The sequence below is a fragment of the Orycteropus afer genome, unplaced genomic scaffold, assembly GCF_000298275.1.
Source record: "Orycteropus afer afer isolate SDZICR_OR568_19922 unplaced genomic scaffold, OryAfe1.0 scaffold00330, whole genome shotgun sequence".
In the NCBI taxonomy this organism is placed as follows: Eukaryota; Metazoa; Chordata; class Mammalia; order Tubulidentata; family Orycteropodidae; genus Orycteropus; species Orycteropus afer.
The window spans coordinates 389,594-416,142 of record NW_006921917.1 but is presented as its reverse complement, the minus strand read 5'-3'; the positions used below and the strand labels follow the sequence as shown (position 1 = coordinate 416,142).

General features: G+C 42.8%; 1 protein-coding gene across 1 annotated transcript in view; it reads left to right on the top strand.

The window, feature by feature from the left end:
- The window catches only part of MYH10 (myosin heavy chain 10), a 159,394-nt gene that overhangs the window by 86,581 nt on the left and 46,264 nt on the right, over positions 1 to 26,549 (top strand). The window contains 8 exon segments of the mRNA XM_042782460.1: positions 3,868 to 4,041; positions 7,380 to 7,553; positions 7,762 to 7,876; positions 12,280 to 12,342; positions 22,752 to 22,945; positions 23,038 to 23,159; positions 24,612 to 24,681; positions 24,768 to 24,928. Coding sequence (XP_042638394.1) covers positions 3,868 to 4,041; positions 7,380 to 7,553; positions 7,762 to 7,876; positions 12,280 to 12,342; positions 22,752 to 22,945; positions 23,038 to 23,159; positions 24,612 to 24,681; positions 24,768 to 24,928 — 1,073 coding nt within the window.

Below are 26,549 nucleotides of genomic sequence, written 5' to 3'. Positions count from 1 at the left end.
CTCTATCATGAGGCATAATGATACATTCAGTACTTCTTGAGATGAGCATGCTACTTTGGCTGCTATTGGGTATTGAATTGTCTTATTTTTAAATGACCCACTTAAAAAATTACAACTCTGTCCTCATAAAATCTGAACTATTACTGGTATAAGCATTTCCGTCCCCTGAACTTCCACTGCCACTGTCAGAGATTGCTTTAAATGTAATTGATTTGTGAATAACTTGAGAAATCATCAACGGTGGCTGGGTGTAAATGGCATATTGTTTTAAATCTGTTGCCTTCCTATATGTATTAGAAGATAAAATGAAAGAAATATCCTGTTTCCAGCTGCAGTAAAAACAGATCACATATCTAGGGATAAATTTAAGAAAAAAAGGCAAGCTTTTAAATGAAGACTCGTTTAAAAGGCTGCTAGGAGATCTAGTAGCATAGTGCCTAAGGCACTTGACTGCTAACCAGAAGGCTGGCAGTTCAAACCCACCAGCCACTCCTCGGAAGGAAGGTTGGGCAATCCTACTTCCATAGTGATACTGCCTCGGAAACCCAAGGAGGGGTCGCTATGAGTCGGGGCCGACTCGATTGGCACATAACAACAACAACAACAAGAAAAAGAAAAGACTAGAGCAAAATTGCAGGACATGCCCTATTTTTGGTGGGAAAATTTAGCATCACTCCCAAAGTTAATTTATAAATTGAACATACTTTTTTAAAACCTGTAGTAGACCACTCCTCAGTAGGAAGGCTGGGCAATCTACTTCTGTAATGATATCACCTCAGAAACCCAAGGAGGGGTCTCTGTGGGTCGACTCTGACTCGACAGCAGTGAGTTCGGTTTTGGTTTGGATATAGTAGAAATGTTGGTTGTTTCTGGGTGGCACAAATAATTAAGTACTTGACAAGGAGCCGGAAAGATTGGTGTTTCACACCCACCCAGAGGCACTTCGGAAGACAGTTGTGGTGATCTGCTTCCAAAAGGTCACACCCCGAAAGCCCAAAAGAGCACGGGGAATCCCACAGCACAGGGAATCTGCTTGATGGTAAGCAAGAGTAGAAATTTTAAAAGAGAGAACTGGTGAGGTTCAGAACCTTATTCTGAACTTAAATTGATAAACAAATAAAAAAATAGTAAATTTCTGAAAAAGAAATGAGGATATTAGAAAATACTAGGACATTGTAAAGCCATAGAATATCAAGAAGTATATTTTTGACACATGAATACACCTACCCCTCACTGATGGACTGCCTTGTTACCTGACGTTTCACATTTATGACAATAATAAAAAATCTGCCCAACTATTTTGTGCATTGGCAACATACACCTGACAGTACCAGATACTCAGGAGCAAGGCAATGCTGGCTGTGGCGGTGAAGGTTATGTCAGAGCTTGGCTGGGCCGTGATTCTCAGTGGTTTGGTAGTTATGTAATGCTGTAGTCGTCTTCCGGTTATGATCTGAGGTGGTCATCCTCCATTTTCTTATAACACCAGTTTACACATAACAGCCTGGTCTTTGTGAGTAAATACTCAAAGTAGAAAAAATGTGTGTAATACTAAAAACGTAAGATTGTTTAGTGAGCATTATATATCATGGGTAAAGCCTAAATGTCCCCTAGTACAAGGTTGGTAAAGGACCCTGGTGATGCAGTGGTTAAATGCTCAGCTGCTAACCGAAAGGTGGAAGGAGCTTTGGTGGTGTAGTGGATAAGGCAATTGGCTGCTAACCAAAAGGTCTGCGGTTCAAACCCACCAGCTGTTTGCATGGAAGGAAGATGAGGTAGACCACTTCCGTGAAGACTAATAGCCTTGGAAACCCAGTGGGGAAGCGACTCAGTGTCAGTCAGTTTTTTTTGTTTATTTGTTTTTTTTTTAATGTGAGAGAAAGATGAGGCAGTCTGTTTGTATAAAAATTTACAGTTTTGGAACCCCAACAGAGCAGTTCTGCTGTGTCCTGTGGGGTCACTATGGGTTGGAATTGACTCCATGGTGCAATGCATTTGATGTTTGGAGGGATTGGTTTATTTAATTATCGTCTAGCCATACAGTGGAGTACTGTGCCACCATTTTAAAGAATGAGGTGGCCTTATATACTGCAAGTTTTCAAGATACATTGTTAAGTTTGAAAAAAGCAGAACCCCCAGGTGTACTGTCAAGGAGCCCTGGTGGCACACAGATGGTTAAGCATTTGATTCCTAACCAAAAGATGGCAGTTCAAACACACCCAGGGGCTCCTCGGGAGGAAGATCTGGTGACCGGGTCCGTACAGATGGCAGCCAGGCAAACTGCGTGGGGCAGCTCTGCGCCACGTGGGCTCCCTGAGGGGCATCTTCTCAACAGCAACGTCCACACAAACACGTATGAATCCATGAAACATTTCTAGGAGGAAATAGGTTATAGTGGTGACTATAAGAAGAGCAAATAAGGGACTGGAGTGAGATTTTTTATTTCAGTTCACCTCTTACTATACATTTTGAATTTTATACCATGTACTACACATTTAAATACCAACTATATTAAAATATAGTTGGTAGTTTAGTAAATATGAAAGACAAGTAGAAATTATTATTTTTTTCAAATACTATTTCAGATAGTAGCCAGGCTACATAGAGAAGATCTCATCATTTTCAGGCAACGTGAAATCTGTTTATATAAACATGAATAAACACAGTTGCGTAGTTACAAGTATTTCCATGGCTCGTCGATGTACTTTTCACTAGAATCGCAGTGTTGAGAAGGGCAGACACTGCCTCTGCCTTCGTGCATGACCTCGGTTTAAAATAGTGAGTATGACGTCTCCATGGGGATGTGGGAGCATGACGTCTCCATGGGGATGTGAAAGAATGGGGTGGCTTTTTCAGACTACAGATCTCTTCCTTGAAGACTGACTAAACCTCCCGAATTGAAAATAACTTCTTATAATGAAGGGGCTTATTTATGCGTATGTGGTAGTCATGTGAACAGCGTGGAGGCTAAAAGGCATTGAATACTCACGGTATATTGGATGATTGCTTTAAGAAAAATTACCTGTATTTATCCATCCAAGCACGCTTCTAGTCGACAGCGTGAGAGAAAAACAGGCTGAGTTCACAGAAATGGCTGTTACATATGAGAAGGGTGATCAGGTTCACTTTATGAGATATGGGCAAAGGTCAAAAATTGAAGAGCTTAGAAAAGTAGCGAGAAATTTTCCAGTTAATCAAATCAAACGCTGGTTGTGTGTCAGGCTGGGCTAATCTCACAACAGCAAGTAAGATGACTTTCTTGACTCCCTCTGGAGCCCGTAGTCTAAGTGGAGAATAGAGTGGGATGTGGCAAACCCGGGCCCTAGGCCTGTGACAGCTCCAGACTCGCCCTGGTCCTGCTCTCTGGTGCTCACCTCACTTTGCCTCTGGCCTTCGTCAGTCTCTGTTCTTCTTTTTCTCATTTTGTCTCATTTATTCCTCATTTCTAGTTCTTACCCATTCACTATTAAGACTTGAATAATGTTTTATTTGTAGGTGATTCAATTAACTTACGTTTATTATTTTTCTCATTTTAGCAGGGCTGTAATACGTGACTATGTATTGTTCTTAGCTTCTCAGGAAAGCTTAGGGTGTTTGTTGGTGTGTGTGTGTGTGTGTGTGTGTGATGTGTTGGGATTTGTGTGAGGGCAAAGGTGTGGGGAGGTTGTGTGGAGGGAGTTATGGGTGTCAGGGTGTGTGGGGGTGTATGTGAAAAAGAGAGAGAGACTCTGACCTTTGGTAGAGATTCGATAGAATCAGTAACATAGTGGGCACCTGATTAACTTTTCATGGGCTTTTTGCCTAACCAGCTGACTTGACTTTTCCTCCCCCCGCCCCGTGTGTGGAAAATGACTGAACACTTTATAGCTGAACTCCTTCGAGCAGCTGTGCATCAACTACACCAACGAGAAGCTGCAGCAGCTCTTCAACCACACCATGTTCATCCTGGAGCAGGAGGAGTACCAGCGCGAGGGCATCGAGTGGAACTTCATCGACTTCGGGTTAGACCTGCAGCCGTGCATTGACTTGATAGAGAGACCCGTAAGAACATTCCCTTGATATTTGCCTTTCAGTCCATGTTCAGAACGTGTCTGGAATGTGCGTCTTGGCATAACCCGAGACGGACATTAATCTTGTTTCGTCAGTGTTAAGATAATCTTCTGCTCTAAATGTTCTAGGAAGGTGATGCTCTGATCAAATACCTAATTGAAAAGTAAGCAACATTCCGAGAGGCCTCTCCTTTAGCTCCCCTTCCTTTCAGCTCTGCTTCTGTAGTGGTGCGTGTGTGCGGTGGACACTGGGCTGGTTCCTCTTTTGTGTTAGTGTCGGTTGTGTGTACCTTCACCCCCATCACCTGTTGCGGGACTTGAACTCCAGCTGGCTTACATTCTAGGCAATGTAAGGATGTTTTATTTAGCTGAGAATAACATATTTCATGTAAATCAATTTTTGATTAGATAAGCTCATTATCTGGTAGGAGCTCTAGTGACCTAGTACCTAAGGCACTTGACTGCTAACCAGAAGGCTGGTGGTTCAGACCCACTAGCCACTCCTCAAAAGGAATGTTGGGCAGTCTACTTCCATAGTGATACTGCCTCGGAAACCCAAGGAGGGGTCATGATGAATCAGATCTGACTCGATGGCAGTGGGTTTGGTTTTTTGGGAAGCTTATCCTCCCTCATAAGTACAAATGTGTTTTTATTTTTGGCAGATATAAATTTTTTCATTTGAAGTTCCAGTTACTTTCATTTTTGGGGTAGGAGCAGATGGCAGATGTATTTTTAATAGCAGTCTTAAAAAGCATCAGAGATTAATTTCTTGTTGGTTTACTTTTAACTGGAAATATGTAGAATTGTGTATAATGCAACCAGAAGTCCCTGGGTAACAGAAAGAGTTAAGCTCTTGGCTGTTAACTGAAAGATCGGCAGTTCAAATCTAGCCAGAGGCACCTGGGAAAAAGGCCTGATGACCTACTTCCAAAAGATCAAAGCCATTGAAATGCCTTTGGGGCACAGTTGTACTGACACACATGGGGTGAGTCAGGATCCAGTCTGTAGCAACTGATATTTTTGGTATCGTTCACTTAATGAAACTTTACTCCGTATGATCTCAAACAAATAGTGACGGTTTGGCTGTGTATGCCCTTGCCGGTTACTTTTTGTTCAACAGGCATTAGCTTTGCTTGTTTTGTTTTGCTCTCTGCCAGAATACAGGAAAAACGAAAGCATTATTAAGCATTGATATCCTGAATTTACATAATGTTCTAATGCTAGTTAAGTAGGTATGTTTTAATATCAGTTCAGAGGTCTCTTCTTTGCCGCCCCCCAGACTCTGAAGTAGTTTCTTGCAACTCAGTCTGTGGTTCCCACCTGTGTTTTACACACGATTCCCTTGATGTTCCTTGAAAACGGAGAGTGAGGGCAGTATCTTCCAGAAGGAAGATATCTAAGAGAACACGTGGTGGTGCCACCCTGGTGGTGCCACCCTGCCGGTCCCATAACCAGTCTCACCACCTCTCTCACGAACAGCCCAGCCATTTCCCAGCTTGGCATGGGGTGGTAGTAGGGGAGCCTCTGAGCTCAGAAAGCTTTGTTGTTGTTTTTTTCTGACATTGTCTCTGACCATTAATACAAAATCATATAGTCTCCCAAGCCTACAGCGCTTTAGAACTAAAAGAGAAATTGAAAAAAGAAGTAGTAACGGAGATCTTGACATTAAAGGATGAAGTAGAAAAACTTAAAAGGAGACAGTATAATAATGGATATTTGTAGCCATGCTGTCACAGAGTCGTTTAGAAAAGATTAAATGATATCTGGGTTCCTATTTCAGAATTAAATGTCTTCATTAATAAGGGATTTAAAATATAAAACTTCTGGGAGAAAGATGGAAGTTTGTGTTAATCTGGGACTCTGTTTCTCAGAGTTGTCAGAAAAGCGGGGTCTATTGAACATCTGCTGCTTTGAACCCTGGCTCGTCTAGAATGACCCAGGTTGGTTACCTTTGACTGTGGGGTTCTTTCAGCTGCTCTGAACCCTTCAGCTGTTTTAGTGGAGTAGCTACAGATGAGGCAGTCATCGCGTAGGGGTCGCAGCGCTGGGACTCATTGCAGAGGACTCTCTCGGCTTCTAGCCAGTGGTCTGGTGGACCATCACCTTGCTCTGACTACATTGCTATAGTGTTTCATTTTTATTTTTTTTTTTAAGCAGTATCTGTGTAGCAAGCTCTTCTCCAGTAAATATAAAAATCAAAAAGCTGATTTCATGGGTATACCCTGGAATTGGTCCAAGTTCAGTCGCATCTCACAAATTTGCCATAGTTGTAGTATGGTAATAAATCATGACCCAAAAGCATATCAAATCATTACTTAAATATCTCATTTAGTTTTTCGTATGTCTCCTACTTACCTGCAAAAAAGAAATTGTTGCATTGATGTTTGAGCTTCCAGAGAGTGGCAAATTAGGTGTTTATAAAGAAATTTTAAAAATCTAGATCTAATTCACATACTATGAAATTCACCCTTTTAAAGTATACCATTCAGTGTACAGTTTTAGTTTATTCACAGAGCTGTGCAGCCATCACCACTATCTAATTGCAGAGTGTTTTCATCACTCCAGAAAGAAACTCTGTGCCTAGCAGCAGACACTCCCCACCTTTCCCCCACTCCTGTCTCATCAGTCCCTGTAAACCACTAATCTGCTTCCTGCCTCTGTGGACCAATGGATTTGTCTAGCCCTTTTCTCAGTGAGCTAATTGAATAACATGAAATAGGCTCTCAAATGATTGTTTCAAAAAAACTGATTAATGACTGCTTTCATTATCTTCCATATCCTGTATAATGGTTTTAGGTATTTCACCAAATGTGAAGTGATACATTTTATTTAATCTCCACTGAAAACAGAAACTTAAAATTATTTCAATGTCAAATGTCCAAACCATTCCAGCTAGTTGGGGTTTTATTATTTATTTTGTTTTTTTATTATATTATTTTATTTTATTTTATTATTTTATTATTTATCCAGTTCATCATTGAATATCTTATAAACATTCCATTTCATCTTTCTATCCCCCAGTTTCCTTGTTGCTTTTTTGGGCCATCTACTTGAAATTCATTTACTTAAAATTTTACATATTTATGAGTTTATGAGATAAGTTATTCATCCATTTTCTTACCAGTATCTACTTAGCAGTGTGAGATCTCAGCATTTGAATTACAAATTTGTTGTAGTTTGGGCATTACCTTCCATCCTACTAATTTCTTTTCCATAGATTTTCATAAAACTCAAATTGTTTTGGACATTTAACTGCATCCGATGGAAAAGTGTTCTAGCGTTTAAAGTGACATGCGGAACATGTCATCTCCTCTTGCCTCTCATTGTCAGGCTAACCCCCCTGGTGTGCTGGCCCTTTTGGATGAAGAGTGCTGGTTCCCTAAAGCCACTGATAAAACGTTTGTTGAAAAACTGGTTCAAGAGCAAGGTTCCCACTCCAAGTTTCAGAAACCTCGGCAACTGAAGGACAAAGCTGATTTTTGCATTATACATTATGCGGGGAAGGTAAGAGTCCTTGTGTTGAAAAACTGGGTTAAAATTAGTATGTTTGAAGTTTTACTGTATTTCATGAAGGTATAACAAAAGTTTATAAATGTTTAAGTATTGCCTTTGAGACAAACCAATTTTTGAATTGGTCCGTGAAAGTTTTTGGTGAAAGTTTTTAGTTTTTTTTTTGTCCCATTTCACCTCTCTTGGTGTTGGTCTGGTGTAGGTGGACTACAAGGCAGATGAGTGGCTGATGAAGAACATGGACCCTCTCAATGACAATGTGGCCACCCTTTTGCACCAGTCCTCAGACAGATTTGTGGCAGAGCTTTGGAAAGACGGTAAGTGTGCTTGTGTTTGTGATTAAACTTGGCTGGAGTCTTTTACAATTAAAGTTTATGTATGGTTCTTTTATATATATGTACATCAATATATATTTTACTTTAAAACTCTCTTTCCCTAGAGCAGGGCTGCCATTATGTTGGAGTTTATCCATTTTAAGAATACTTAGGTTAAGAAATGGATAAGAGACATTTGCCTTCTTGGTCAGATACTGGTGGGAGTGGGGAACATTCTAGGCTCAGGGCCACAAAGAACTACCCATAATGCCTCAGGCCACCTCAGTCGCAATTCAACTATAATTCAAGGACCTGGGGACACAAAAACTGAGAGGCCCTGTGTATATGCATTTTTTTACTAAGATGCTGTCTTCAACCAACACCTGGCCTTCTTAGCACACACACAATGGCTGGTGAATAAACTTGCAAATACCTGCGTACACAGCAGTTACTTATAGTTCCGTCCTCATAGTTCTTTCGTTAACTTGAAAAACAGGTGATGAGGATTTGATGATTTTATCTTAGATTAGAAGGCTTTACTAGTACCAAGACTGAAAAAAAATAAAAATAAAAAACCCCAAGCTCACTACTAGTACCAGAAAAACAAAATGTCTATATGTCTTTATGCAAGTAGGAACCAGTATCTTCTATTAGAACTTAGCCCTCAGAATTATATTTCCTCCTGGTTCTATATCATCTCTTTGCTGGGCATAGCCCGTGCAGGACCTCGGCCTTGGCTAGGCCATGACTCTGATGCCAGGCCTCTTCAGGCAGGCTGGCTCTCTCCTGCCTTTTCTAGAGCATCTCTAGACCTTATCATTAGTTATCTTCTCAGAAGGAGAGAAGCAGCACACACAGTAGAAAAGCCAGGGGGTTGGGCTGTTGGACCAAAAGGAAGGAGAAAAGAACACAGAGGAAGTATATAGGCACAAAGGCCACCATGTAAAAGATAACCCGTTCAAAATGATCATTTCATCAGATGAAGTTAGTGTTAGGGTACCTTTGCAGGGTGAGCTGCATGCCTGTGTCCCAGGAAGAGATTGTATGCCTGAGAGGGATCCATCAAAAAGATTTAAGTTTCCAACAAGTAGAACCAAAGCTCTTAATCTTTGTACCTTTCAATGAGAATCTTCAACTGGCTACTGATTGCACACTGTACCTCTTCCAGTAATCTAGTCAGTTGATGGAACGGAGAAGAGAAGCAGGAACCTAATGTGAAATTTGCAGGATCTGAATAGATAAGGTACTCTTAACCCAGTAGCTAGGAAATGTTAGACTGGGATAGGGGAAACTAGAACTAGAGATGGGGGAAAAAACAAGAAACACGAGGGACCACAATGCTGGAAAGACCAGCACTGATGTGTTGGAAGGATGGATGGGAGATGTTACAGATAGAAGAGGAAGGAGTAAAGCAGCCCATGATGAATAATTGCATTATTATTCTTTTGGGAATGAATTCCATCTGATTCTGCTGGGCTCAGCCCTCCCCTTCTGGAACTTTGTTAAGATCTTAGGGTTCAGGGAAGGGAGTGAGAGATGGCTATGGATCATTGTGTGTCAGAGACCTGTATGGTAAATGCCAGGTGAATGGAACAAAATGAGTTTTTAGGGATGAATGACAGGAAGGAGCTCCCCTTTTCCTAGGGGCTAAGGTAGACTGCCATGAAAGATGAGGCATTTTTTCCTCATCATTGAAGAATTTATTGACTCAATAATGGAACCTAACCTTTACTGAGCACTTACTAAGTGCTGGGCAGTTTTTGTTTTAAGTACTAATTAATATGCGTCTCCATCACAGTCATGCCTTAAATAATTAGGGTTGTAGCTTTTCATGAGGTGACTCAACTTGGGAGGGAGTGGTTTTATATAAGTGAAATTGGCATGAAGGAGGCAAGGGTAAGGATACAGGGAACAGAATGATCCCCTTATGGAAGTGAAGCCACAGCAGGTATTCAGCTAAGGTGGGTGCTCCATGTTAGCTTTAGAGCAGGGCTGGGGCGAAAAGGGGGTCAGGGTGAGTAGGAAGTGAAGCCAGGGTAATAGGTTAAGACCAGACTGGAGAACCCTGATTGCCAGTCTCAAATGGAATTTGCACTTTATTGAATAAATGGCATGAAGTGACTAAAGGTTTGTGAGCCAGGATAATAACACCGTTGAACTTGAGTAAGTGCAGCTGGCAGTGGTTTGTAGGCTGGATTAAAGTGAGAGTAACTGAAAGTAGGGAGTTTAGTTATGAGGCTGATAGAAAGTCTAGTGGGAATGGAAGGAATGCCTTAGAAAAAGGAGTGGAGTTTTTTCTATTAATGTCTCAAAAACTGGTTTTCTCTTTCTTCATGCTGATGAAAAGAAGCACATATTTTGGGACTAAACAGTTTCCATGGAGTTAACTCCGAGTCCTGGAGACCCCGCTTGTGTCAGAGAACTGTGTTCCACAGGGTTTTCAAGGATTGATCTTTTGGAAGTAGATTGCCAGGACTTTCTTCCAAAGTACCCCCAAAAGCTTATCATCTAGTTGAGCAATCAGGACATATACATACACAGTAATCGGACTGAACTAGTCCTCTCAGCAGCCAGCTTCCTGGGCACCCTCCTTCCTTTTTCTTTTAATTCCATATCTTTATCCCCAGATTTCGGGGGCAGGGGGAGAACAACTTTGGCAACAGTGGTTCAGAAGTTTCAGAATGTGAGATTGGCAGGCAAGGGAGGAGGAGGTGGGGGCTGGCGAGATCAGTACAAGTTATGTATCACAGATGACATGTTGTGTAGGTGGGACCATATCTGGAGGTTCTTTAACTGAATGTTTGTGCTTTCCATTGAATAGACGCAGAGATGTTATGCATTGGATTACATAAATGCTTAGAAGAAACCCTTGCAACCTTATGGAGCTCGTTCGGTTCCCACCCTAGCCCTGCTCATCTGCACTTGGTCCACAGTGCACAGCCCAGAGAACATCCCTTGGCTTCTTAAAAGTGTGCAGCTTTGGGAGCATGGTTGGCTGCTTTTGTCAAAATAGGCTGAAAGAATAACTCTTAATTCATCCCCAGTATGGTTTGGTTGTGCTGACGTCTGCCCTGGGACAATGCTCAGGGTTTGCTATCCTGATAATGCTGGTATTAACAGAACGTCTTCTTGTCCAGCAACTGAGGTGGATGGTTACTCGGTGTGTAACCTCCAGAGAGGATCTCAAGGGTCATGTGCTGTTGGCAGAACCCATCCTGCAGGGTGAAGGGCAGATGGGAGGCAGGACATGGGTGTCTAGTTTTGAGGACTGTGTCTCATGGACAAAGTCAGTGGCAGATGAGAAGTTTGAAGAGGGTTTCAAGGTAGAGAACCCATCATCACTGCCCTGAATGTGGAGGTCTCATGGGACAAGGGGAGATTTTCGCCTAGGAAACGGAAATACTTTTGGAGAAACACATAATTATTTCCGCTTTTTATACCTACTTAAATGCAAAAGAAGAAAATGACAGGTTGACCACTAGTGTAATATGTTTTGTATACATTGAGTATAAAGCATTTTGTGTTAAAATAGTTTCTGTTAGGGTTTTAGAGAATTTGCTCAAGCCCAAACCAAGAGCAATAAGATTTATTGGTGGCAGCCCTGCCCTAGCGATTCATAGTGCCCTGGTTTTTGGTAAAAGATGTTCTTTTGGGATCCCTCTACCAGCCACATAGGACGACTTGCCACTTCTTGAGGCATGAATACACAGAAAAGTAAAGATTGCCTTTTCACGTAAATGGGCCTCTTAGGATATCTTTGTTCATAATGATATAGCCAATAAGTATCAACTTATAAGTTATGATTTGAAGCTATTTTAAGTTTAATTGACAAAATGATAAAAGATTTTATATCACATTGCAGATTTTAACATTTTGCTGCAACAGAACTTAATTTTGTTTTCCTTAATGGTAGTTACCTATCTTTCAGGAATTTGTATTTGAAGTAAGTGACCTTCCAGAAATCTGTATTGGAAGTAAAATTACACAATGGTATGGATTTTTGACAGTAAAAGCCACTACTGTTTACCTTTTTCAAGTTCTGTCATGTCCCAATTTGCTAACTGCAAGATGGTTTTATGATAGACGACTCGAGTAGTACCTTGTTACTCTTAGATTTCATCCTTCATTTTACATGGAGATATTAATCATTTAACATTGATGAAATGCTCATACCTGGAGGTGGGAATGTGCTCTTTTGATTAGTTTAAATTTATTCTAAAAGGAATTTTGTCCAAATGTGCACATTCTGTATCTAAACAGTAATGTTTGCATGAGATCTGCCGGGACAAGCTACTTTTGTAGCCCAGTTTCAAAGTTTACTTGTGATGTCGAATGTCTTTCCCACTAATGAAGTGTTTGTGTATTTGCTCTTCTGTCCTCCTGTTTCTGCTGTTTCTCTGCTTTAGAGATTCAGAATATTCAGAGAGCTTCTTTCTATGACAGTGTTTCTGGTCTTCATGAGCCACCAGGTGAATGTATAAAGCCTGTACAAGGTCTTCCAAAACAGAAGGGTTTTAAGCCCACAGGAAAAACTTGTGGGGGGCTGGCAGGGTGGCCGGGGTGGGCAGGGTAGCTTGGGGGGCTGTGGTTGGTTTCTGGGTTTCTGTTTTTATTTTGCTCATAGGCCTGCATGAACCTTTCATTCCATGCTCATTTTTATTATACTTCAAGGCAACTGTTTGAGTGCATAAACAATTCAATTGCTACTGCCTACACATTGCTTCTTATTTTATGCATAGCACTTACAGCACTGCATATTAAAAGGTACGTCGTTACCTTTTTCAGTAATGCCATTTTGATACACAGCCCTCTATGGGAATTAGTAGGTGTTGATACGCTAAATAATTATTTTGTCTTTGAGTCAACATTAAATTTTCAACTCTAAGAAATTGCAAGCAGTTGTTTTTTCTTTTCTTTTCTTTTTTTTTAAAGTCACTAACATTTTGTGGAAAACTGCATATTTATGTGAGGTGTGTTGGTCTCACCATTGTACCTTTTGTTTGGAATTTGTGTGCATATCTGGCTACTTGGCTTTTTCTTTTGAACTAGAGACACTGAAACTACCTGGAAGGCTTGGTATGTGCAAGTTGAGATTAAGATAGAGTGTTATTAGAAATCATATGTTGAACTTGAAATTGAGCTCAGAAGGTTTGCACCTTGTGATCTGAATCTCTAGCCCTGTTTTAAAACAACCTAATGGTGAGAGAGCCCAGGAAGTCCAATGTAAAAATGTAGCAAAATCCAAAGATAACTTATCTTCATAAAATTTCCATTATAATTTTGAACAGGATGATACTGAGCTCCAACTCCATCTCAAAAGTCATTTTAAATATTTTTGAAGGAATGTTCCCATATGAATCCAAGTTAAGATGCCTACACTAGCTCTAGCTCACATACTATGAGAGAAGTAGATTGCAAATGTGGGATAGGAGAGAGGCTAGATTAGGCCAAAGAACGCATGAGCTGTAATGGAAATTCCAAAGCAGAACTCTAAAGGAAGAACTATGAATTCAGTCATCTTTGGCTTCAGGGAGTACTGGAAATGGAGGAAGTGAGGCGAGGCGGACAGAGCCGGGAGGGAGTTTTAGGCCTGCAGTCTGCCTGGGACTTGTGCTTTGTTCAAAGGTTAGTGCTTGATCTTTTGGTCTTTCCCCCAAAGTAGATTACTCTGTGCCTGTTTCATTTCCTCGACCTCTTCTGAATTTCCGGCCTCTTCAGAATTTCAGATTGTGAGCTCTCAGGAACAGGGGCCATGCTTTTTTTGCTCACCTGTGCACCTGGCCAGAGTGGGCACACCATAAGCAAGTCACTGAGGGAGGGAATGGGTGGCTGGGGACTCCACAACCAATTTCCAGATGCAGTGGCTTCATCTGATATTCCCACTGGCAGCCGTTCCCTCGCCTAAAGCATAGATACTTTTCACTGTGGCGTCACAGTCTTTGGGGGTATAGACCAGGTGTTCTTCTGCACCTGCAGCCTCAAGTACAAAGCCACCCTTAGATGGCACTAGTCTGACAGGGAGCACCCCTTATTTACCCCCCATCGTATTCTCACCTTGGTGCTGGGAATGCCCCCGGTTCCATCTCTGTGAAGTGTCCTGTGGTTGAGTTACTCCACTAAACCAGGGGTCTCAGTCTCTGCTTTTCCTAAAGCTTCTCTATCCACCATGGCCTGACCTTTGAAATTGATATTAATTTGATAGCAAAATGTGTTTTTTTTCTCCAAATGTGTTCATGGATTCAAAGGAGACCCTGGAAAAAGGTCAGGAGTTTAAAAGTGGAAATTTGGAGGCATTAGTATTTTCAGTGATTTCTCAGAAGACAGTGGATGAAGGAGTTTTTAGGAATCCAAATTGTGATTGCTTTGACATGCTAGCATGTATTAAGCATCTCTGTAAAGGAGGTAACATAATGTGAAGATGGACCCTGTGCTTCTGAGTGCGTTAGGAAAATAGCATCATGAAGTAGTACATGCAGGCTCCTGAGAGTTAAAATGACAGACTGGAACAGAGGTTTCCCAAAGCATCAAAAAAAAAAAAAAAAAAAAAAGCCAGGGCAGAAGAGAAAGGAACGGCGGATGGAGAACAGGATTCCTAGAGGCAGACTATGGGTGCCTTCCAGTTGCTTCTGTAAACCAAAGGGCTGTTTCTTCTAAATATGTGTTTGAAAGTCTGTCCTTCTGAGATAAACTAAGCATGGATGTGCAAGCAGAATGAACCAGCGTGAGGAATTGTGACCTCGAGTCAGAGGCAGGGCTTTTGGACTGAAAGGGTCTGTAGCAGTAGGGACGGCCAATGGCCCTGGCCCAGTCCCCGACTGTTGGAGAGAAGCTAGGTCTAGACCGCCTTAGCGATGGGCTGGAGCACGGCAAGGATTGGATGATGGTGCGGAGCCTGGCAGCGTTTGGTTCCGCGGTGCACGGGTGGGAGCTGTGAGCAGGAGTTGAGTCGACAGCCCTTAGCAGCAGCAGCCTGCCTTAACCTACGTGGTGCACACCTGCATGGCCTTCATAGCGCTGTGCCGTTTAGGTCTGTTGGACCTCTGTGAGTGCGCATTGCAGCTGTCGGATTTGGAGGGGCACACCAGACAAAACGCAGCAAGTGCCATGAAGCAGGTGTTAAATGTTGATGAAGAAATGGCTCCACCCCTTGCAGTCTTTCATAGAAGCCGCCCTTGATGTGGGGTAGCCAAACTCACTTGAGATTCAGAATCAGCGCGCATAATCTGGTGCCCTGCACGCAGGGCTTCCCCATTTGGTCAGAAGCTCTTTCGAGTCTCCCTACGTGCTCTGATAGCCCCTGGATTCTTCCTACCTTCTTGCCATAATTTAGGTGGAAAACTTTGGCCTCAGCCATGCTTGAAACCAGGACTTTCAGCCGGTTAATTCCGGTTCAAACCCCTTCCCCCACCACCACCCCTGGAGATTTTGCCTTTCCACCCCAGATACACTGAAGCAGAGTTTCCATTTTAACAAGATGTATAGTAAGAATCCCCTGGGGAGCTTGTTACAGTGTAGATTCTGACTCAGTGTATGTGGGGGGTGTTCTTGTTGTTGTTGTTATGTGCCGTCGAGTCAGACCCGACTCATAGCAACCCCTCCTTGGGTTTCTGAGGCAGTATCACTACGGAAGTAGATTGCCCAACCTTCCTTCTGAGGAGTGGCTGGTGGGTTTGAACCACTAGCCTTCTGGTTAGCAGTCAAGTGCCTTTAGGCACTACGCTTCCAGTGGGGTGGAAAGGCAAATTCCAAGCAGGGTCTTGGACTGGACCGGACTGGTTTGCAACCCTGCTTGAAAAAACATAGAAATCATTGTATTCTGGCTTCAAAATGTTGAAGCAGTCTTCTTTGTTGTCCCAGTAAGTCATTAAAGGCAACTTCACCTAGAATCAAGTAACGAGACTGATAAAATGGCAACCATTTCATCTCCTTACGGATTCTATCCGTTGGTTATAATCTCTTTATAATGCCGTTATGGAATTTGGTTTAGATCTGATACGCTGTATATGTTTAGTTACATTGTCATTTCAGTGGATAAAATTTTTCTGTGGGAATTTTTTCCTTACTTTTTTGAGGTAATATATTCCTTTCTTTCTTTTTCTTTTTAAACCTTGGGTCAGTTGGGAGGTCAAGGCGAAGCAGCTTTCAGGTATTGCACCCTGAGGTCAAGTGGGGACAGTGGCACTGAGTGCCCAGGGTTACCGCGAGTAGTGGATGAGGCAGCGTGCCCTGAACCTGGCGCGTGGGGCCTGCTTGCGGTCACGGTGTCCAGAGCTGCACCTGCTGTGGCCGGACTCTACAGCGGCTGGGGTGGCTGTTGTGCCTTTGTTATGGCTGTCCTTGTAATTATTCTTTTTTTAAAAAGAGAAGCTCGAGAAATATTTCTTTTTTGGGTATTTTTTAATAGGAGTCCATGTTTATGCCTGGTGACACAGGCCAGCCTGGTAGGCAGTGCCCTCATGAGGAGGTACGGGGGAGCTGGCAGAGGGAATGGCAGGTGCCCTCTGTAGGGAGGACAGGGGCTTCCTGTTCAGAAGCTTTGACTTCTGACAGAGAGGGCAAAATACAGATGTGGGAGTTAAGGGCACAGTATTTCAGCTTTAATATTGGGGCTTGGGATAAAGAACATTGCTTCTAATGTCACGTCCTTCCTATCACCCTGTGGACTTTCTGAACTTTTCCAAAAATTTCCAAATACCCCAGAACAATTAATAGATTGTGTTTGTTATTACTGTGTAGTAGAGATGTTACAGGAACTCTGGTAGTATAGTGCCTAAGGCATTTGACTGCTAACCAGAAGGCTGGCGGTTCAAACCCACCAGCCACTCCTCAGAAGGAAGGTTGGGCAATCTGTAGTAATACCACCTCGGAAACCCAAAGAGGGATTGCTATGAGTTGGGTCCAACTTGACAGCACATAACAACAACAATAATAATAAGGGATGTTACGGAGATATTTAATATTAAGATTGTTTCTGGGAATTCATAGCAGTTAAAAATTTGTTTCTGAATCTGTTTTTAACTCTTAGTAACATTTTTGTCTAGGTTAGGGTCTAATTGCCTTTGTTTAAGTGAGTATTTATTGAGAATCTACTATGTGCCTAGCACAGTGCTGGGCACTAGCAGCCTTTTGTAAGGAGTATGTGATGTTGTTCTTAACCATCGCCATCCAGCTGTTAAAACTAACTGATTAAAATAGGGTTCTCCCCTTTTTTGGTTTCTAGCTATAGTAACTAGACTGAGTTTCTGAAAAGCTGGCTTAAATACTTAAGAATTAAATTTAGTAGCATGAGTATTGAAGTGCATGCACGGATTTGAAAAACGTAAAACTCTCATCAGACCTCTTATCTCCTGAGATTGTCCCCTGGAAGAAGAACTGATGAAGAATTCTGGCACTAGACAGTGTCATTCCTTATAAAAAGTGTTGATGGCTTGATGAGATGGATGATTATGAAAATGCTTTTTTCTTCTCTCTCTCTCTCTGTCTCTCTCTCTATCTCTGTATCTCTCTCTCTCCAACTGTGAATGTGCCCTTAGAGATTTCAGGTCTGCAGAACTCATCTAATTTCTAACTGTTCATATAAGCTGGCCAGATTTTATTGGTTAATAAATAAAGTTAGTGCAAAATACCTCAAATTCTTTTCAGACTACTGGAGAACCAAACAGTGGATTAAAATGCCCACCAGCAACCCTCACAAGGTTTTCCTGGCACTTAGATAGAAGCTGTGTGTGGTAATGGGATCACCAAGCCAGTCTTTACACTGAAACCCTGACTGTTTTTCTAGTAGTGATACTAGATCTTAGGAAGGGCGGCACTGCTCATTTCCAGAACCTGCTGGAGTCTTGCCTTGGCATTTTCTGCCTTTCTTTGCTTCCAGTTTTCCATTCTCATAAGAAAATACTCCTTAAAATGTAAGTTTTTCTTGGTCTTAATTTTTTTATTTTTTATTAGCACAGCTTAAATTATTTAATGATTTTCCCCAGGTGTTTCTCTTTTTACCCACAAGATAATGTTGCTCTTTTATAGAATCTAACTAAATTAAATTTTTGAGTGAAAAAAGAACTGAAAGTCTAAAGCACTATTTTTATTATTATTTTTTTTAATCTGAGTATTTAGCTTTGGGTTTCCCTTATTAAAATTATTTGAAAACCAAGTTAATTAAGATTATATTTTTGTCTACTCAGCTCAGAAAGAAGTGACCCAGCTTGGAACGGCATTATCAGACAGGCTGTGTTTAAACGCTGCCTTGCCAGCTAGGTAGTCCAAAACCAAGGCAGCTGAATTCCTGCAAAGAAAACAGCGTGCTCTTTTTGGTTGAGGTGGTGATTTGTTTGTGTGTTCAGTCAGTGGTTGTTTGTTCAACAGCTGCTTTGTGCCAGGTACTGTGCTTGGCTCAGCACAGGTTGTCTGAGCTGGTGGTCAGAGGGCCAGAGGGAGGTTGGGATGGACCCTCAAGGTTCTGCGTGTGTGGATGGAGGGGACTCTCAGTCCAGTGGCCAAACCCTCAGGACAGTGCCAAGGGATCTGTCCTGGATGACTGGGAGCCTAGACAAGGGATTATCTTATTGGCAGGTGGAAACTGGAACCTAAGAAGATTTCTCTGAGGGAGTTCAGTAAAAGAATGGAGCTTTCAAAGTGATTGAGAATGTACCAGGGTAACTGGAGGTAGGTGGGCATTGGTCAGAGGAAAGAATGGAGAGAGAGGTGACGGCTTCATGTCTTTGAGAAAATGCACCTGGTTTGTAACATCTGGGCTTAGGTGAGTGAGGGAAAGGGGCCAACCAGGTGGCTCACTGAGCACTTGACTTTTTCAGTCACCTGACAACTCCATGAGGGAAGTCATGTTAGCTCCATTTTGCAGAGGAGGAAATTGAGACTTGGCAAACCTGGGTAACTTGCCTCAAAGTCCTACCCTCAAAAAACAGAAACTGCGTCATTAGACATTGACACCAAGTTGTGTTTAAAAATTGCCCTTGCCGGCTAAATATTGCAAAACCAAGGCAGTGGAATCCTTGCCGCTCCTGAGAACGGGTGGTTCCCATTCTCCCGTTCTGTCAGGGTGCTTTACTGGTGGGGCTGAATTTTTCTCCTTGCAGGCGAGGGGAGAGATGGGAGGATGTTAACTATAGAAATAAATAAGTTACACAAATTAGGACATTTCTGAGAGCGAAGGGGTTGCTGTGCTGTTAATAATTACACTGGGACAAAAGGCATCATGGAAAGACCACTGGGGCAGCAAGAGTAGAAGATGGAATGGGGGTGTTGAGGCCAGAGGGAGAAAGCAGTTAGGAGGTTATTGCCAAATCAGTGAGAAAATTAAGAGCCCAAACAAAGGCAGGGAGCAGAAGGGGTGTGTTGAAGCCATTTGGAAGTTTGGCTTGAGCACCTCCAGGCACAGCAGGATGTGACGGACTCAAGGCTGACTCCTGCCTGGAGTAACCGTTGGTCCCATTTGACTGGGAAGTGTAGGGGGAGGAGCAGCACGGGGGGCAGGGGTGGACACTTGGCTCCATTTTAGGGTAATGACCTTTGGTCCTCATTTCTCTTCTACCTGCTGTTTGTGACCGTTTCTCATCTTCCTTCTGGAACATCTTCTCTCCCGAGCCCTTTGGAGGTTAGTCCCAGCCCTTCATCCCTTTTTACCCTTCCCACAGGTGGTCTCATTCAGTCCCATAACGTTAAATACTACCCTTAAACTGACAACTCCCAAATTTACTTTTCTAGTCCGACCTCTCTTCTGAGCAGCAGACTATCTTCCTGACATTGTACCTCTGCTTTGGTGTCCCACGGTCATCCCAAATGAAGGCAGAGCTTGCATTCTGTCTTCCCACCCATTCTTTCACGTCTTCCTCATGTTTGTAGTAAAACCATCAGCCACTCAGTTGCTTCTTAGGCCGGAATCCTGGCACTGTTCTTTAAATATCCCTCTCCATCATTCTCCATACCGGATTAATCAGAAAAGCACATTGATTCTTCCACCAAAGTATGTCTTAGATCTGCCTTCTTTACCCATCTCCTCTGTAATTTCACTAGTTAAAGCTGCTTGTAGAACTGTTGTTCTGTTGTAGAACCTGGGTGACTGCCGTGGACACCCACTTCTACTTCTCTGACCTCTTCTCTATTTTATATATAACAAGCAAGCAGCCAGTGTGAGTTTCTGTACCTTCTCAACGCCCTGAGAGTCAAATAAGAATCTCAGCATGACCCGTGAGGCCCCAGCGCCACCTCACCCTGTTTATTCTGCTGTTGTGTCACTCACACTCCTCCCTTCCTCATGATACTTTATTGGCACTAGCCTTCTTTCATGTTCTCCTGCCTCTGCTGTTCCTATTGCTTGGAATGGCCTTCCCTCCACTAACCATAAACCAAACCCACTGCCATCGAGTCGGATCCCACTCATAGTGACCTCTCCTTGGGTTTCCAAGGCAGTATCACTATGGAAGTAGATTGCCCCATCTTCCTTCCAAGGAGTGGCTGGTGAGTTTGAACCACCAGCCTTCTTGTTAGCAGTCAAGTGCCTTAGGCACTATGCCACCAGAGCTTCCTCCCTTCCACCGGTCCATTCTTATCCTTTGGGCATTAACTGTCATCTCTCCAGAGAGCTCCCTAACAATCCATCTTTCCCAAAGCACCCTGCCCTCTCCTTTCATTGTATTTCTCACTATTTGTAATTATAATTGTATTTAATGCTTACTTCATTTATTCACTAACATATATGTCTCAGTATCTGTTATGTGCCAGACATACTACATGGAGAGGATGAAGTCGAGTTGAGTAGAAGCAGACGTGATGGGCACGTAATGAGAATTTGTGGGTAGCAGGCACATTTGTGTGATTCTGGGTGCAGATGCCTTGTAGAGAATATACTGTAGGTGTTTGGTGACTGTGCCGGGTAGTCAGGTGTGTCTAGTTAAACTTATAACTGAGATTCTCTAAGATGAGATTATGGCTTGAGAAAAGCAGAAGGTTAGGTAATGTATGTCTGTACTTCTATTTTAGGAGCTCTGGTGGCGTAGTGCCTAAGGCATTTGACTGCTAACCAGAAGGCTGGCGGTCCAAACCCACCAGCCACTCCTCGGAAGGAAGGTTGGGCAATGTACTTGAGCAGTGATATTGCCTCAGAAACCCAAGGAGGGGTCACTATGAGTCAGATCCAACTCCATGGCAGTGAGTTTGGTTTACTTGTATCTTGCCTTATCCTAGAAAGGATTTCAGGTGAGTCTGGTACCTTAGTGAGTGCAAACATGTACAAGAAAAGCAGAAGAGATGTCCCCAAGGAATATGAGACTGGGGTAGCCAGAGAGGTCGCTGGGAGAATAGGACAAGGTGAGGTTCATAAAGAATCCAGAAGAGGTGAGGGTTTTTTAGAATGCTGAAGTGATGGTCAACAGTTAATATAAAGTGGTGAAGAAAATAAGAACCCGATGGTGTCTGTTGTCTTGGAATTGACAGGTCATTGCCTGAGTAGTGGTGGGCAGGGGAGGACAGAGCAGAAGCCAGGTAGCCAGCTGCACACTGGGAAATCAGTGGAGTGGTGACTGTGTGAAGTCCTTTAGAGGGAAGCTTGGCTCTGATGAGACAGAAGTGGACAGATGTAGGGTTAGGGTTCATTTCTTTGTAGGTCAGGCAGAGGTGGGATTTGGTGCTGTTCTTTGCTGGAGCAAGGAAGGGCACAGATGAGAAGGGTGGTTTCTGAGGTAGATAGTTGATGATGGACCCCAGAACATAAGCAGAAGGATGAGCTTTGGCCTAAACCCTTGAGTCTTGCGGCTTAGCTTGGGAGGAATTCTAACAGTGCATGTGTGGGCTGTGAAACTAAAGGCTCCTTCCACCCTCTCCTGACTTTCATTTTATACCCATGTAACTTGGGCAGTTAACGTATCTCCCTGGGTCATGGCTTTCTCCTCTGGCAAAACTTCACCAACTATCCAAAGTTAAGTGAGACCTTCACACAGCACACTCCACACAGTGCCAGGTCCCTGTGGTGAAGAACAAGGGAAGGAGATGGAGGTGGTGCTTGGGATAAAGCAGGCATTAGTAAGGGCAGGCCAGTTAGAGTTCTGATTGTTTAAATAACGCTTCAGTAATGTGTTATCAGTCATTTAACAAGCTTTTAATGAGAACAGATTAGGCACTCAGTGTTTTGCTGCTGGCTGGGCTTATATTTATAATCTCATTATTAGAAGTACTAGGTCTGTGTGGATAATGTAAAATGTTAGCTGCTTTACCTAGTGAGAAGGTAACGTCTGAGACCTTTCATCATCCTGCACTTAGGAAGTTCAGGTGTTTGTATCTTTCAGAAGACTCCTTCTGATTTTTTCTTACCCTTTAGTAAGTTTCATGCTTTGAGGAGACAGCTCACTCTTTGCTAAGCTTGTGAACTGGCACAGTGAACCCTCCTGCATTTGTCCCTGAAACTGTAAGGACTTTTCTTACCACAGATCTCATGTCTAATAGAAGATAACGCTGGTCCCTAATCCCGAACTTATGCATTAGGGGTATTTGCACTGTACAGCTGAATCATATTTTGAGACTTAATAACAGTATCAGTTTGTGTATCGGTAATGCCAGCCGATGATCTTGCCAGTACCAAATAATTGTATCTGTAACAGGCAGAGTATCAGCAAAGACAGTGAGTTCCTGCACTAGTGCAGTTTGTGGTAGTTTGAAGTTCTCAGAGCACTACAGTACCCTGCCATATAAGTGTGTGGCTGTTAGTTCCACGGCTTGTGCGGTGTCGATTTGCGACTGCCTTACCTATATGGCACCTCCTATCATTTGTCCCACAAAGCTTGTGCTGCTGCACTATCACTGTGTCTTCGCTTTCCCTGTGCTGAAGGTGGATTTGCCTGATTTCCCCTTGCTTCCTTGTTTTCACCAGTGGACCGTATTGTGGGTCTGGACCAAGTCACCGGTATGACCGAGACTGCGTTTGGCTCTGCATATAAAACCAAGAAGGGCATGTTCCGTACCGTCGGACAACTCTACAAAGAGTCTCTCACCAAGCTGATGGCCACTCTTCGGAACACCAACCCTAACTTTGTTCGCTGCATCATTCCGAATCATGAGAAGCGAGTATGTGTTAAACACAACACACACTAGTAGTTGAACCTGATCTGTGTCAGGTTATGAAGATTAAAGCATAAAACTATTGTTTGCTCGCTTAGGCTGGAAAACTGGACCCACATCTAGTGCTGGATCAGCTTCGCTGCAATGGAGTCCTGGAGGGGATCAGAATCTGCCGCCAGGGCTTCCCAAACCGGATCGTTTTCCAGGAATTCAGACAGAGGTGTTTCTTTCTAACTTGTACTTTGCATGTGTGTGTGTGTATCAAATAATATGAATCTGAACAGTAAGAGAATGAGGAAAAAATGTTTCCTTATTTCCTGAATGGGTTCAGTTTTTCATATAGGAAAGGGATAATTATTATCACCTTTATATTGGAGAATATTGAGTTATCTACCTGATAATAAAAAGGTAGAGTGCTACCTGTCCTGGGTGCTTCAAAGAAATGTGAGAGCTGTTTCCCATCTTTGGGGCCCTGGTGAGTTAGTTGTAAGATAAAAAGTGGAAAACTGAAGAGTTTCCTCAGATTAAAGCATAATTATTTTTAAAACTTATTTTTCACATATGAGTAATGTGTATTCCTTTTAGGAAAATTTGAAAATACAGAGAAGTTAAAAGTAAATAAAAATCATCCAGGAATGACTCCTAAGAGCATTTTGGGATATTTCTTTCCAGCTTTTTTCAATGAATATATCTGCATATGGATGTATACAAGTATGTATGTACACATGCTTTCCAATGTGTGTGTGTATACACGCTTAATGTTCTTTAACTAAAACAGATAGGCATTGAGGTAGATTAGAAAGGAAAGTATAGCGAATAACAAAGGAAAAAGTTCAATGTGCAGTGCAGTAAAAATGGATGGGAAATGATGCGTTTCCATGTTTACTGGATAATTTCCAGAATAGTTCATTTGGTTTGCTTTTTCTCCTTATTCCTCCTGGAAATCTGATTTCCCAACACGACAGTATTTACTGTTCTATGAAATAGATATGGCTGCCTGTGGGGACTCATTGAGTCAGAATTGACTTGGTGGCACCTCACAGCGACACGGGTCAAAGAATGGCCCTGTCCCCCGCAGTCCCAGATGGAACCTAGCTGGGAAGCTCTCCTGGCCTGATGGGTCTTCAAGAGCCTCCTCGGTGTGGTTCCTGTGTGAAAAAGTCTGGTGGAGTTTTACTTTTTGTTGTGGGAAATGGAGAGAAACCAAAGGCTTTTAAAGTAACCATGCTTTTGATTCTTTCTGCCACGATCTCCTAAATCTAGTCCTTGACCAGCAAAGTGGCCTCATTTTCATTTTCACTTCCTTAGATCTGCAGAAAACCTCAGCCTATGTCCGGGTCATTCCTTTCCTTTTAATTTAACATGTACCACTTATCGTTGTATTATTGCCTACTGTCTCCTAGAATGAGCTCTGATGGTGTAGTGGTTAAGGCGTTTGGCTGCTAACTAAAAGGCGGTGGTTTGAACCCACCAGCTGCTCCACTGAAGAAAGATGAGGCAGTCTGCTTCCATAAAGATTTACAACCTTGGAAACCCAGTGGAGATCGCTATGAGTCAGAATGACTCATGGCAGTGAGTTGAGTTGAATTAAGTTGTATTGGCTCAGAATTAATAGATAAACATGTTCACACATTTCTGCACAAGATTTATTGGATGTCTTTTTTCTTTACAGATATGAGATCCTAACTCCAAATGCTATTCCTAAAGGATTTATGGATGGCAAACAGGCTTGTGAGCGAATGGTAAGTATTTGTTGCTTTTTCTGATTTGTGGACGACAGACGGGGCCTTTCCCGAGTCACAAAATAAACAGACACTTTCTCTCTTAGATCCGAGCTTTAGAACTGGACCCTAACTTGTACAGGATTGGACAGAGCAAGATATTTTTCAGAGCTGGTGTTTTGGCACACTTAGAGGAAGAAAGAGATTTAAAAATTACTGATATCATCATCTTCTTCCAGGCTGTTTGCAGAGGTTACCTAGCCAGAAAGTAAGTGGGCGCCCGTGAATTACATACCTGCTAAACTAAATGTGTGCTTGTGCTAAGCGTTGTGTTTCCTGCTAAGGATGGAAGAGTGCATGACAAGAGGTCCCTGTCCTTGTGGAAATTGTATTTCTGGTGGAAAAAAATAACCAAACAGATGAACATTCTAAGTGATGACATGTTGCATTAAGGAAACAAACAAAAGACCAATGCAGAAAATAAAGGTCGGGAGTCATGCTTCCGACTGAGTCCTCCTGAAAGGTTCTCTGCAGCTAATACCTCAGGGCTGAGGGGGCTCTGGCCCCATCAAGAGAAGGAAGGGGAGCCTCCCATCGGGTGTAACAGCAGTCCTGAAGAAAGTGTGGAGAAATGAGCAGTTTGTTGTGGCTAGAGCTTGGTGAGTGAGATACGGCTTAAGAACTAGGTACTAGGTAGGGGTGCAGTGTTACAACATTGAGGGGCACCAATGTTAAGGTTGCAGAATGGATTGGATTGACAGAGATAGGCAAGAGTGGAACTGGATGGGCTGACACAGAGATTTGAGTGGATGATGACGGGCCTGGCCCCCAGAAAGTGGTAGCAGAGATTGAGGGAAAGGTTGAGTTTGAGAATTTAGAAATGGTTTGGCTCTAGGAGGGTAACACTAGTGTTTTCTCTATTTCTTCCTACAGAAAACGTAGGCTTTGGTAGTGAGAGAAGTTGAAAGAGGTGACTGGTGTGCCATCCACCAGTTGTGGGCACTCGGGATGGCTATGAATCCTCGAGTGGAGGTTCAGATTCTGAGATGACAGGCCTGGGTGTGGGTGGGAGCCACCCTGGGTCATGGGCTGTCAGCTGGTCGCTGATCCAGAGACACCAGCCTAGACCCTTAAATTGAATTAGGAAGAAGTAGTGCTTATGGTTCTCTATCCATAAAATAGGATACTGAGGAGTACAGACAGGCGAAGAAGGGTGGCCGTTATCCTTAACAAGTCATATCAGGAAATGCCAAACCAAACCCGTTACCGCCAAGCTGATTGCAGCTCACAGAGACTGCGTGTGCGTTGGGCAGACCTGTGCTGCGCAGGGTTTTCAGTAGCTGATTTTGCAGCAGTAGATTGCCAGGCCTTCCTTCTGAGACACCTGGTGGCATACCTCCAGCCTTTCAGTTAGCAGCCAAGCATGTTAACAGTTTGCCTCATCTAGGGACTCCCTAGAAAAGGAGTTCAAAGACTTGAGTTTGTGTACGAAAAGTAGAGCATGCTTGAACAATAAAGGGAACTGTTCCCACCATGCCCACTGGACACACTCGCATAAGGAGTGAGCATGGACACACATACCTTCCCCACATCCTAGAGCTTATAAAAAGATTTACAGCTGCCAAAAACATACGGTAACTGTCAAAAGTGCATAAGACAAAGTACAGATATACGTACACAAATACATTCTGTGAAACAGGACATCATGCAGTTCAGACATTGTGCAAACACTGTATTACTATATACAGGCAGTCCCTATGCAATCTCTAGTTAAATCCTCATAAAGCCTATTATTTTAAAATCTTACGGGAGACTACTGGACAGAACCACTGTCCAGAGCTACCTCTGCTGGAGTCAGGGGGCCAGCCTTGCCAGTGTGTGGCTGGGCC